This window comes from Acinonyx jubatus, chromosome F2, assembly GCF_027475565.1.
Source record: "Acinonyx jubatus isolate Ajub_Pintada_27869175 chromosome F2, VMU_Ajub_asm_v1.0, whole genome shotgun sequence".
Classification (NCBI taxonomy): Eukaryota; Metazoa; Chordata; class Mammalia; order Carnivora; family Felidae; genus Acinonyx; species Acinonyx jubatus.
This window is the reverse complement of record NC_069394.1, coordinates 42331671-42344369: the sequence shown is the minus strand read 5'-3', so window position 1 is coordinate 42344369 and position 12699 is coordinate 42331671. Positions and strand designations below refer to the sequence as shown.

Genomic DNA, 12699 nt, shown 5'->3' with positions numbered 1-12699 from the left:
GGGGAGGGCAGAGAGAGAGGGAGACATGGAATCCGAAGCAGGCTCCAGGCTCCAAGCTGTCAGCACAGAGCCCGACACAGGGCTTGAATTCACGAACTGTGAGATCATGACCTGAGCCGAAGTCAGACGCTTAATTGACTGAGCCACCCAGGTGCCCCTAAATTTAGTTTTGAATATGTTGTATCTTGAGGTACTTTCTGGACAACTAAGAGGAAATGTCCAGTGAGGTATTAAATGTAATGAACTGGATCTCAGAAGAAAGGAAAGGCACACAATAGCCGGGAGTCTCATCAAAGGAGGGCATTGCTGGAGTGATGTCAGTGAAAGAACACCCGGGAAGAGCATACAGAGCAAGCTTGTTTATTTGTTTAAATATATATGCAAGTATAATATGTATACAGAAGTCCATATTTTGTAAGGATATAGAATAAAGGGGAGTGAATTTTCACAAACTGAATATATTCCTGTAACTAGCACCCTGATCAAAAAAGAACATTACCAGCAAGCCAGGCATCCCCTTGTATCAAACAGAGTTCCTAACTGGATATCCATGAACAGCTTTGCTGGTTCCCCGGACCTCCCTGAAATTATGTGCCAGATTTGTATATATGTACTTTCTTCCCACTCTGGTGAAAGGGTCTGTAGCTTTCATCAGAATCTTAAAAGGGTGTTTACATCCCAAAAAGAACAAACCCCTCCTTGTGGAGTGAGGGGAAGAAAAAAAAAAGAGAGAGAAGTCTTAGAGCAGAACCTTAGAGTTCTGCTCTATGTAAAACGCAACCTATTTAAGACGCAAATTATAGCTCACTATGCATTATTCAGTCCTTGCTGGTTTGGTTTGGTTTTTTTTTTTTAACTTCCTCTATCTTGAAGAATCTAAGATTCTTTGGGCTTTAGTTATATAAACAAATAAGGGATATTAATTACCTGGTCTTTGAGAGGTATTGACGATACACTTATATTACAAGCAATGACCAACCCTTGGTACAAATGTTAAAATTGCTTTTTATGAGCAGAATTCCTTGACTAATCTTTGAGATTAGCAACTTTTAATTTTAATACCGTTTGTTTATTTTTTTAAAGCAATGAAGTATTACAAGTAGCAGCTAGTTTCTATTATGCTGTTTTTAAATATCCAAACTTTATCACCAGAAATTTATTCCATTTTGCAGTTTCTAATTTATATCTTATAAATTGCTTTTTTTTTTTTAAATAGATGAAGGATATTCTTTCAGCAGTGTCCTGTATTATGGAAATGAAGCCACTCTTCTTATTTTTGATGTGCTGTTCTTCTGTGTTGTGGATTTGGCTTGCCAAAATTTTGTTCTAGCAGCCTTCCTTACATACCTACAACAAGAGGTAACTGTAAAGTTTTTTTACTGGATTTCTTTTAAAAGAACTTTTAAAAGAACTTTTTTATAGTTCTTTTAAAAGAACTATATTGGATGGGGCCCCTGGTGGCTCAGTCCATTAAGCGTCTGACTCTTGATCTCGGCTCAGGTCATGATCTCACAGCTTGTGAGTTCAAGCCCTACATCGGGCTCTGTACCACCACTCCCCCCACCCCCCCCCCACCAAATAAATAAATAAACTTTAAAACAAATATTTTTTTTAAATAATTTTTTAAAAAATACATTGGAAGTAGATATTTTATAGCAGAGACTAACAGTATCTACTTTCACAAGGAATTTATAAAGGTTTAGAATATGATTATTCCTACCAAAAAAAAAAAAAAAAAACAGAAGAAACATTTCAACCCTCTCCTTCAGGATCAATGAAATACTGGCGTCTTGTGGAGGGCATAAGTTGTTTGAGCAAATGTAAAAGGAATCCAGTAGGAAGATATTCAAATTGCTGATCATCTAGATGCCAGAAGCGGCAGTAATTAGAATCTAAAACCAATTTTACCATATATGTTAACTAACTGGAATTTAAATAAAAACTTGAAATTAAAAAAAAAAAAAAGTAGAGGTAATTAGAGTTCCATTCATCCTCAGCACCAGATGTTAACATAACAAAAAGGCAAGCTAGGGTGATCTAGCTCAGGACTCAGCCCCAGAACAACCCCCTTATGGTAACTCTCATGCATTTTCCACCTGTGTGAATAAAAAACAACTGCTAGATGGCTTTGGAGCCTGAAATGGAGATTTTAAGAAATGACAGATTTGTTCTGGAAATGTTATTAATGTCACTCAAATATTCCCCCATTATATCCAAGGAAGTATATGAGTTAGTAATACATAATTTATTAGTCTTTGACAGAGATCTAAAATTACAAATTCTATCACTAACAGTTCTGTTGATGTTTCCGTGGCTTTTAGAGCTAGAGGTAAGATGCCTTGCAACATATTTGACAGTGAATTTCTATGAACATGAGAAAATTTGTATTATTAATTCATTAAAACATAGTCTAAATAGGAATATACACTTCTTTGATATTATGAAAGATAATAGTCTTGAAATAATTTTGTATATCACCATGTCTCAGATGCCCGATACATGAAAATAAATAGTTGAGAGAATTAGCTAGTTTAATTTAGATATTTTAGTTGGTTATACATATTTCATTTTCTTTCTGTATATAGTTTTCATTCTTTCTGTATATAAAATTTCATTAATAAAAATTGTTTTAATTTTTTTCCAGATTTTTAGATTTATACGTAACACAGTAGGACAGAAGAATTTGGCATCCAAAACATTGGTGGATCAAAGATTTCTGATTTAATTTTGTGAATAAATTCAAAGACAACATAGCTGTGGCAAAAACAGTCATGATCATCAGGTTAGTTTGCCAAAGTTTTTAAAACTTTTAATGCAAATTATTCTATTTTTATTTGTTTTCTAATCTAAAGAAAGATTTATTTTTATAATTTGTGGATACATAACTTCTTTGTGAATATGTAGTGTGATATAATGAAGAATGTTGTTTTCCCATTTGTGGTGGTATTTAATTCACCAGTTCATAAAGTAGATAAACTGACAGCAGGGCAAAGGAAATCTACATGTTGCTGTCAGCATAGCAGTCCCCATCATTTGTCTCTGTAGATAATGTTGTAAACTGGGATTTGCCTACATTTTCTCACATTGACAAAATTACTTAGTTCCAAGTTCAAGGCTAGTTTTCAGTTTAAGAGTTTCTGGTTTTTACTTAACGTTATGGTAAATAAATGTTGAAAACTATTTTCAAGTACTTAGAAATTTGAAATTGTATATTGCTGACTCAATTTGCCTCATTTTAATTTCTCACCCTGTTTGGCAATGGACTAATTCACTCTTGGATTAATAGGCATCTCATGAGATGGTATATATTCATTCCTTTGTATACCTGTATTGTTAGGTCAGGAAATCTTTCCCGTAAAGCGTGTATATATCTTAACTATCACTTACATTTAAAGCTATAATGTGTGACATTTTCCCCAATATAGTTTTTCATACATTTTAAAAATTACATTTTAAGAGCACTCCCAAGTTTTGCTCTTCCATTATATTTAAAGATTATAAATAATGAACTGTAAATTTATCATGCTATATTGACAAGATGATTTATTGAAAGCAAACTTAGGCTTCATAAATCAGTACACTTGTATTTTTTTTAAATAAGGAAAAAAAATTAGGATCCAAAATATACTTAATGTAAATTCTGAACCATGTAGTAATAATTTCCCATGACATAATTTTTTTTCTTTAAAATACTCTTCAATAATCCTTTTCATTGTATACTGTATACTTGAAAGTCATCTTATGTTTCAAGTATAATAATCATTAACCCACAAACCATCATTTCTTACTGCCTTCTATGTTGATGCTGTGTAAATACGTAAATATAATGTTATGTAAATATTGTTTCTATTTTTTAATTGAACATATGGAATAAAACATTTGGTGTCCTGTTTCCTGTTTGATTAATGTGTATTTCATGAAATAACATTTAGGAATATACAATACTATTGCGACAGGGGTCCCCAGCCTTTGCCAAAGTTGAATCTTTTACATTTCTTTGAGTTTTAAGAATGACTGAGGAGAAAGAAGTAGGGCTAAGAAGTATTTGAAGTATTTCAAGTATTTGAAACTAGTTTTTGAAGGGTCAAAGTACAGGAATGCCTTTATAAAACCTGTAAAGAGAAACAAATGTAATAGCCTGGATTTTTAAAACCTCTTGCTCAGAAGCATATGAAAGAAATTTAACTCTCATTGCACACATGAGAAGTTAATATTTATGTGAATGTTTGAAAATGGGAATTTCAGACAATAGGTGAGTCGGCTCACCTAATAAATTAAATCAGAGAAAAAACATTTTAAAACATCATTTTTCTATACTAGTTTTATACAATGTTGCTTTTTACTTCGGTTAGATACATAAAAATGTGTTCAGATTTTCATATGCTGTTGATTCCTTTGTCTACATTGCCACAATTTAAATTTTATGATCAGGTGCCTAATTTTCCATTAGCTCTATAATCTTATGTCCGTTTCTGTGGCACCAATTTACGGTACTTGTCATGTTACATCCCCAGTTTTACTGATTACCTAGAAACATTTGATAAGTCTCCTCATCATTTCATACTGAAGCAAACTCTAGGTTCACCTGGAGGTTCTTTACAAGCTGCTGTGTGCTTAGTATCCTACTTAGAAAATGCATGGGTCCCTGACAGTTCTGCAGACCAGTCTCTGTTATGAGATGTTTATATTTGCTCATTTCTCTGGCACTGCTGTCCTAACAGACCCTTTTGAGAAGGCTCTACTGGTTACTAGATTGAGAGGCATTCAAAATGACCACTAACTCAGTGCTTGCAGGTACGAAATATGTATCTTTTTTTGTTGCCTATAAATATTGACAAATAAAAGCTGAGGGGAAATAAATATAAGTCAAGGAACAGTATGACTTAATGGAGAATGCTCCAGATTTAGTATCAGAAGCCCCGGATTCAAATGAGAATTTGAGTGCCTCTGTCACTTACTGGCTTTGGGACCTTAAACCAGGTCATTTGACATCATTGAGCTTTAGTCTGCCTCTCTACAATGGAAATAATACCCTTTGTTTTCCGCTTGTTGTGAGGATTAATTCCTTATCTTAATGATAAACATAACAGGAAACTATGTACACTAGAATTTTTATAATTTTTAGTTTAAAACACCTGCCTCCAAATATATTTTCTATCTTGCTAATAAATTATTTCCATAATATTAAAACCCAGATTACTGATCTCAGTAACTAACCAGGAACTGACCCCAGCCTCACCAGGAAGAGGCCCTCCCTGGTAGAGCCATCAGTGAAAGGCAAGAAGGAAGTGTCATCACACCATGTTTAGATACGGTTCATGGTACAGATTAGAAAAGAGGGAAGAGGGGCACCTGGATGGCTCAGTCGGGTGAGCATCCAACTCTTGGTTTCGGCTTAGGTCATGATCTCACGGTCATGGGATCGAGCCTCGCATCAAGCTCTGCACTGAGCATGGAGCCTGCATGGGATTCTCTCTGCCTCTTCCCTGCACATTCTCTCTTTCTCTTTTCTCTCTCTCTCTCTCAAAATAAATAAATAAGCATAGAAAGAAAGAAAGAAAGAAAGAAAGAAAGAAAGAAAGAAAGAAAGAAAGAAAGAAAGAAAGAAAGAAAAAGAAAGGAAGGAAGAAAGAAAAAGAAAGGAAGGAAGGAAGGGAGTGGAATATTTGGAAGCAGGAATTTAATTTATTCATTTATTCATTCAAATAGTATTTCTACTCTTCCCACTCCACAGCCTCTCAGGAGGGTCTTAGAACTGGTAGAGGAAATAGGTGTGTTAACCAATAATTGCAGGGAACTGAAAAGTGCTATAGCCACCAGGGTGTGATGGGAAAGCTCTTAACTGTGCATCTGCTGTCATTAGAACTTTTACCTGAGAAAAGTGGTATTTAATCTAAAATTTAAAGATTAAGAAGACAAGGGCAATCAAAGCAAGAAACAGTGTATACTCTGAGATGAAGAAACAGCATTTGGGCACTACAGGTAGTTGGAATACAGAATATGTGTATTCTTTATATGTTTAAATTTTTCTGTATGTTATGATGTTTTGACATCTTAAATTTTTTTTCTGGCTATTTTTTCTGGGATTTGAATTTCAGCAAAGGGCATAGCAAGTTGCCTGCTTTGACATATAGACTAACCAATCCAGATCCATACCCCTGTCTGGCTCATACATGCCCAGGAAGCAATATTCTGCCTTAATCATCTCAGGACCAAGTACCAGGCAACTAAAGAGCACCCCACAGCTTAGAGCCCACAGTAATTATTTCAGCTAGCCAATCCTGTTTACCCTGGCCTGCCTTGCCTTTCCTGCAGAAATACAGAGACGGATAAAGGCTGGGGCCTAGGCTCTCCCCTTGCTCTAGTTCTGCCTCCTGACCAGCACTGGTGCTTCCCCATGCGGCTCCGTGTGACGTGGGTGCCTGCACGGTATGGCACGCTCTTGTTTGTAAGACCGTGAGTATAAGAACTTCTGTTTTCCTGAGCCTCTCCTGTGTCTCTTCTTGTGACCCCACCTGACCATCACGTAAAAGAACACAGAACAGTACATTTGGGGGTTTTAGAAGGAGATGAGGTTGGAAAGGAAAATAGGAGCTGTATCATGAAAGATTTTTACATCACGCCACAGTGTATAAAAAGTTCAACCAAGCTAAGCTTACCGGCTGAATACTTTACCCCAAAGAGTGAGTGAATGGACAGAGGCTGCATGAAAGGATCGTCTTCCACAGTCAAATTGCCCTGGAGTACTTGGTGGTCCATGGGCTAGGAGACTGGTGGTTCTGCTGTCTGTTGCCTGGCATATCATGTTTCATTAAAAAAAAAAAAAAAAAAAAAAAAAGCATTGCCTATAAGACCAGCGGCAAAGGGTAGTGGTTGACAACAGAATCTGGAGCCAAACTCACTGTACTCAACTTCTGGCTCTTACTAGCTGAATGATTCGGAGCAAGTTACTTACCTCCCTGTGACTAAATTTCTTGCTCCTTAAGAGGGAATAATAGTACCTACCTCTAGAGTTTCGGGGAAGATTGAATGAGTTACTGAGTATACAGTGCTTAGGAGACTGCCTGGCACATAGCTAATACTATGCCAGTGTTACCATGTAGTAGTAGAAGTAGCAGTAGTAAGTCCTATTCATATTTAATTCTGAAAGAAAGACCCGGGTTAGTCTCTCTGGGGCCGGCCTTAGGACACTGTGACATTGTGGAGAGTGCTAGAAGTAGTGGTGGACAAACTGCCCAACACAGAGCAGTCTGTGGGCTTTAAAAATAACTTCGCATTTATTATCATTATTGTTACCAAAAAAAAAAAAAAAGACATGGCTGTGGATCTTCCCAGGATAAACAAATGACCACTGGAATGAAATATAGAAACAGATCCACAGACCCACAGTCACTTGATCTATGGCATGCAGTGCAGTGAGGACAGGGTGTTTTTTCAATGGTCTATTGAATATCACAACAGAAAAAAAAAACCTAGAATCCTTACCCCTATGTCACACCTACACAAAAATCAATTTCAGGTAGATCGTAGATCTAAATGTGAAAGGTTAAATGCTAAAGCCTCTAGATGGTAACACAGGACAATATATTCATAACTTTGCTGTAGGCCAAGATTTCTTTAGACCCAGAAAAGATTAACCTTAAAGGAAAACATTGGTAAGTTGGACTTTACAACTTACATTAAATTTGCACTTACATATATTTCCATTAAATGTAAATGTAAATTTGCAATTTACATTGAAATTAAGAACTCTGTTCATCAAAAGTTACAATTGTAAGAAGGAAAAGGCAAGCCTCCATATGAAAAAAATTTCGAAACATATTATCTGACAAGGCACTTCCATCCAGAATAAAGAACTCATCAACTCAATAAGGAAAAGACTAACAAACCCAAAAGGAAAATGGGCAAAAGACTGCAGTATGCATCTCTCAAAAGAGGATTTCTGAAGGATCATAAGCACAGATGAAAAATGTTCAGTTAGGTGGATGGTTATCTCAGTTGGGTAGAGTGTGGCACTAACAGCACTGACGTTGCGGCTTTGATCCCCGAACAGGCTAAGAGGGGCATTAGTCCTTGTATTTAATCAAAATTAATATTTTTTAAAAGGGCTCAACCTTAGTCATCCTGAGAATGCAAAATGAAATCAGTGAGATATCATGGCAGAATCACAAAAATGTCTAAAATTACAAAAATTAAAACACCAAGTGTCCCTAACGATATGGAGCAAATGAACTTTCATGCTATGTGTCTGATAGAAAGTAGAGGGGATCAGTCTTTATCTGTAACTTTCCACTGGATTTCTTTGTATTTTAAACCGGGAGTCTTTACTCAGTGTTTGAAGCCACGGCTGGCAGCAGATGGCAGTAGAGCGCACACTAAACCCTTCCCCGGTTTTCAACGAGCGTGCAGGCTGGGGGCTGCCGAGCCCAGAGAATGGCGTGCTTCTCCCCTCTCTTCACTACCTCTGCACCCCTCCTCGTTTCCACTGTCCCAGCCGGGGACTGCGCGTGCTCAGATGATAACGTGTACTACTCTATATGTAGTGCTGAGGTTTTCAGCTCAGGTTTGGGAACTGAATGCTAAAAATAGAAATACACTTTCATTGATCTCCTAGATAGAGGGTCATAAAACAGGTCATGTCTAAGGGGGAAACAAAAAACGAATTACCTAATTATTATGGAATCTCTCTCCCCTCATTTTAATGAAATACACATTTTCATTTAAATCCGTTAAAAAAATCAAACCATTATCCAGAGTATGTAATGCCTCCTTTACAAATCTCCCCAAATGGAGACTCGTTGGGACATTTTCCTGCCTTTCTCTTATTTATAAGAGGCGCCTGGCTCCTGTGAGGGGTCACTGGCTGGCTCAGTTGGTGAAGCACAAGAACTCTTGATGTGGAGCATGTGACTCTTGATCCTGGGGTTGTGAGTTCAAGCCCCATGTTGGGTGTGGAAACTACTTATTTAATACATATAGAGAGAGAGAGAGAGAGAGAGAGAGAGAGAATATTTATATTTAAATATATATTTACATATACAGCCATATATACTTTACATATATTTAAATACATGTATTTGCATATATTTAAATATTTATATTTAAATATATAGAGATTCCTGTGATTACACTGGGCCCACCCAATAATGCCCAACTCAAAATCCTTAATCATATCTGCAAAGTCCCTCTTAGCATGTAAGGTAATATATTTACGAGTTCTGGGAATGAGGATGTAGACATCTTTGGGGGGCCATTATTCTGCCTGTCACAAGCACTAAAAAGAAAATCTACAAGGTACAAGAACACAAAACGTGGAAAGGACATTTCAGCCAAGACATGAAAGATTAGCGTAAGTCAGCCAGGATGGTGAAGTAGGAATGATGGTGAAGATGTCCAGATAGAAGGAAAGATATGTGCAAAGGCCCTGTGGCAGGAGCAACCTCATTTACAGAAGTCCTGGATCAGCCATTTGACAGAACTGACCAACAGTAAAGAAAGGATTGTTTAGAGTAAAAAATACAAAGCAAGAAAAAAGCTTGCTTCCATCTAATTCCTGGCTTTGGCCTTCCTCATTGCAGCAACCAGAGTAAGATTTCATTTTGTTTTAGTTTTAGCTAGCTAAATGTGGTTCCATGCAATGAACATTTCTCATTTTCTGGAGTCTCTCTCAGAACCATCGTGTCATACTGTTTCAAAGGACTGTTTACATAGTAGGGGGAGGAGACACCAAGCTCAGAACCCAAAGCCAAAGCCAAAGCCCTCATCCTATTTGGGAAAGGTCTGTTCCTTGCTGGGGGTTGGCCATTATTCTGATCGTGCTTTCACATTGGCCATTTTCTTTTGCAGCCACTCTTGCTGTGAGTTGCTGAGGGACAGAACTGATGCAGCAGGAAAAAAAAACAGCTGTTTAGTCTACCAGAGCATTAAAAAAATAGTTTAAAAACAAATCATAGAGCTCTTTTCCCCCTTATGTCATTTTTGAACTTCTTCTCAAGTCTGCTCTGACAGAAATAATTGTAGCCTAGTGTCTGCATGGCACTTTGATTCCCAATGTTTTAATAAATGTATCCTCTTCAGCTGCCTCTGTCGTAGGAGCCCAGCTGCCAGGGAGACTCATGAAATGGACATTTTCAATGTTACTTTGTACATTACTTTGTACATTACTTTGTACATTTGTCATTTTCCCTCTGACCCTCAGGAGGTAAAGGGTTATGAGATTTTATGCTGCAGAGTATCTACCTTAGACCCTAACCCAAACAGAATCCCAAACAAATGTCTCCAGTTCTGTCTTCTCTCCTTAAGTACTATACATCTGTGGGAAGAGCCCTCATTTAGCCACATTTTTGGGTTTTTTGTATGCTGAGATAAAGAGGCAGAGCAGAATTGTAGCTGCGAGCAAAAGCTTTGAATTCTGAGGGATCTATATCTGAATCCTCCATTTTCTTTGTGTGTGACTGTAAGCCCAAGCTTCAACCTCTATGAGCCTCTTCTTCATCTGTAAAACTGGGTAATACCGCTCTCAAGAGAGCCATTGTAAGGATTGAAGGAGATAATCCTGGTTAGTTACCTGGGAGAGGTTAAGTGCACAATGAGTGTAGCACAACATTGTGATTGAATTATTATTGTGACAACCACAAAACGAATTAATGTGGCATGTTTTGCTTATTTGAATGCTTCTGTAGTACACCCAAGGCAAGTGTAGATACGCAAATCCAGAGGAGGAGAACTGACCTGACCACAGTGTTCCAGAAAAAAAGAGTAATGGTTTCAACAGGCCAACAAGCGCAATACGGAACAACATTGGGATGAGGTTGTTAATACAATTTATGGCCACATTAGTTGAGTACCCACAATCCCAAAATAAAGGAAGAAACGGTCCTCTTATGTGCTGCCCACATCTAACCCATGGTATTGTGTCTAGTTCTCAATGTACCTGGTTCTCAGGGGCCTGATGAATTGGGCTGTTTGGAGGGTGATGATGCTGAAGGATCTAGAGCTGTCCCAGGGAAGAAAAATAGAAGGAACTGGGGAGAAGTTTAACCAGGACCACGATACCTCTCTTCAAATATTTGTCTCATGGAAGATGGAGTTAACATCCATATGACTCCTAAGTACAAATTAGGATCAGTAAATGGAAGCTAAAAAACAATAGATTTCAGCTTAAGAGAGGGAAGAACTTTATGGTAATTTAGAGCTGCCTAAATAATAGTGGCTACTTGTCATTCAGATCTTTCTATAGATGACTTATGGCAATAAGTCTGGGGTATGGAGAGGAGTCAGCTGCCTTGGGGGAAGGGATAGACCACACGGCCTCCATGGTCCTTTCCCAGTCTGCCACTTGGGCGTGCACATAAAACCTTCCCAGGCAAAAATCACAACACCAAAGAAGGGTGTCTGTTTGCCTCCAGATGGTAAGCCTCAAGAACTGAAATACTGAAAACACCTAAAGCAAATTGCCTTGCACACAGCACAAACTCAAGTATTCCAGACTAACTGGACCATACCAGGCTTTTAGTTATATAGTTCTACCATTTGGGCAAATATCATTTATTCCATGACGTACGTGTTTATGTCCATAAAGTGACAAACCTTGTTATTAGGTTTGTCCTGAGGGGTCCTGTAAATAAGAAGTGGTTTAGGAAAGAATCTGAAGCGGATGGAGAACAAGTGAAATCTTTGTGACTTGTTTCTTCTTCCTTATGAAAGAAATGAGTTCAAAGTTGAGATACATATTTAATAGGCATATGTTTACTAGAAATAGGCAGAAAGTATACTAGGCAGGAATACCTTTTGCCTTCCAGTCTAGCATACTTTAGTCCTATCTCTGTCAGTACGGAGACTTTGACTAAACCAGTTATGCTTTCTGGACTTCGTGCCATCATGTGCAGTCTCAAAGATCTCTAAGCCATCTTCTCTCTCTAATTCCAGGATCCACAGTTGATAACTCTCTACATGGGAAATGCTAGATGAAGACAATGTTCGTATTGAGTCCACTTGTCCTCAGACAAGTCATTTCACCTAAAATATGGTTTTTCATATTTTTAAATGATAGATAATAATCTTGGAAGGGCAGGTGGGCAAGTACAGCAGTTTGGGGTGCCTGAGTAGCTCAGTCAGTTAAGTGTCCAACTTCTGCTCAGATAACGATCTCATGGCTCGTGAGTTTGAGCCCTGCATCAGGCTCTGTGCTGACAGCTCAGAGCCTGAAGCCTGCTTCAGATTCTGTGTGTGTCTCTCTCTCTGCTCCCCCTCACACTCTCTCTCTCTTTCAAAAATAAACATTTTTTAAAAATTTTAAAAGTACAGCAGTTTAAACTAAGTCTATGTGAGAAAAATGTTACTGACCTTGACATTTGAACACGACCTGTGATATAGAGTATGCCATCATAAGACTATGAATTGCTATCCTAAAATAAATCAGCTTGCAGAAGAATATCACTAGCTGCCTATAGAATATCCATTCTCCACCTCTTTTCTTCAGAATGCTGGCTTCATTTGGAATGGAATGTGTTCAACTTCCACTGTGTAGGTGGCCATGTTTCATGGTAGTCAGCGAGAGACAAGCAGAAGTGCAGTAGATGGGGCTTCTGAAAAGACTGCTGAGTTCCTCATAAAAACTTAGCTGGCACATACTTTTTGTCCTTCCCCTCTTCCTGCTGGAAATGTGGTCATGACACCTGGAGGTGCAAAAGTCATCTT

At 37.8% G+C, this 12699-nt stretch overlaps 1 protein-coding gene across 6 annotated transcripts in view; it reads left to right on the top strand.

Annotated features, from left to right (window-relative positions):
• TMEM67 (transmembrane protein 67) overlaps positions 1 to 8693 on the top strand; it is a 71478-nt gene extending 62785 nt beyond the window's left edge. For 2 of the 6 annotated variants that reach the window (XM_053208471.1, XM_015072179.3), the window contains 2 exons: positions 1217 to 1359; positions 2645 to 3916. In XM_053208471.1, coding sequence (XP_053064446.1) covers positions 1217 to 1359; positions 2645 to 2725 — 224 coding nt within the window. In that variant the 3' untranslated portion in view covers positions 2726 to 3916. Of the gene's footprint in view, positions 1 to 1216; positions 1360 to 2644; positions 3917 to 6315 lie in introns of those variants that run through there. The other 4 variants (XR_001430230.3, XM_027064234.2, XR_008292742.1 and 1 more) reach the window with 4 other exon arrangements.
• Positions 8694 to 12699: the final 4006 nt, after the last annotated feature.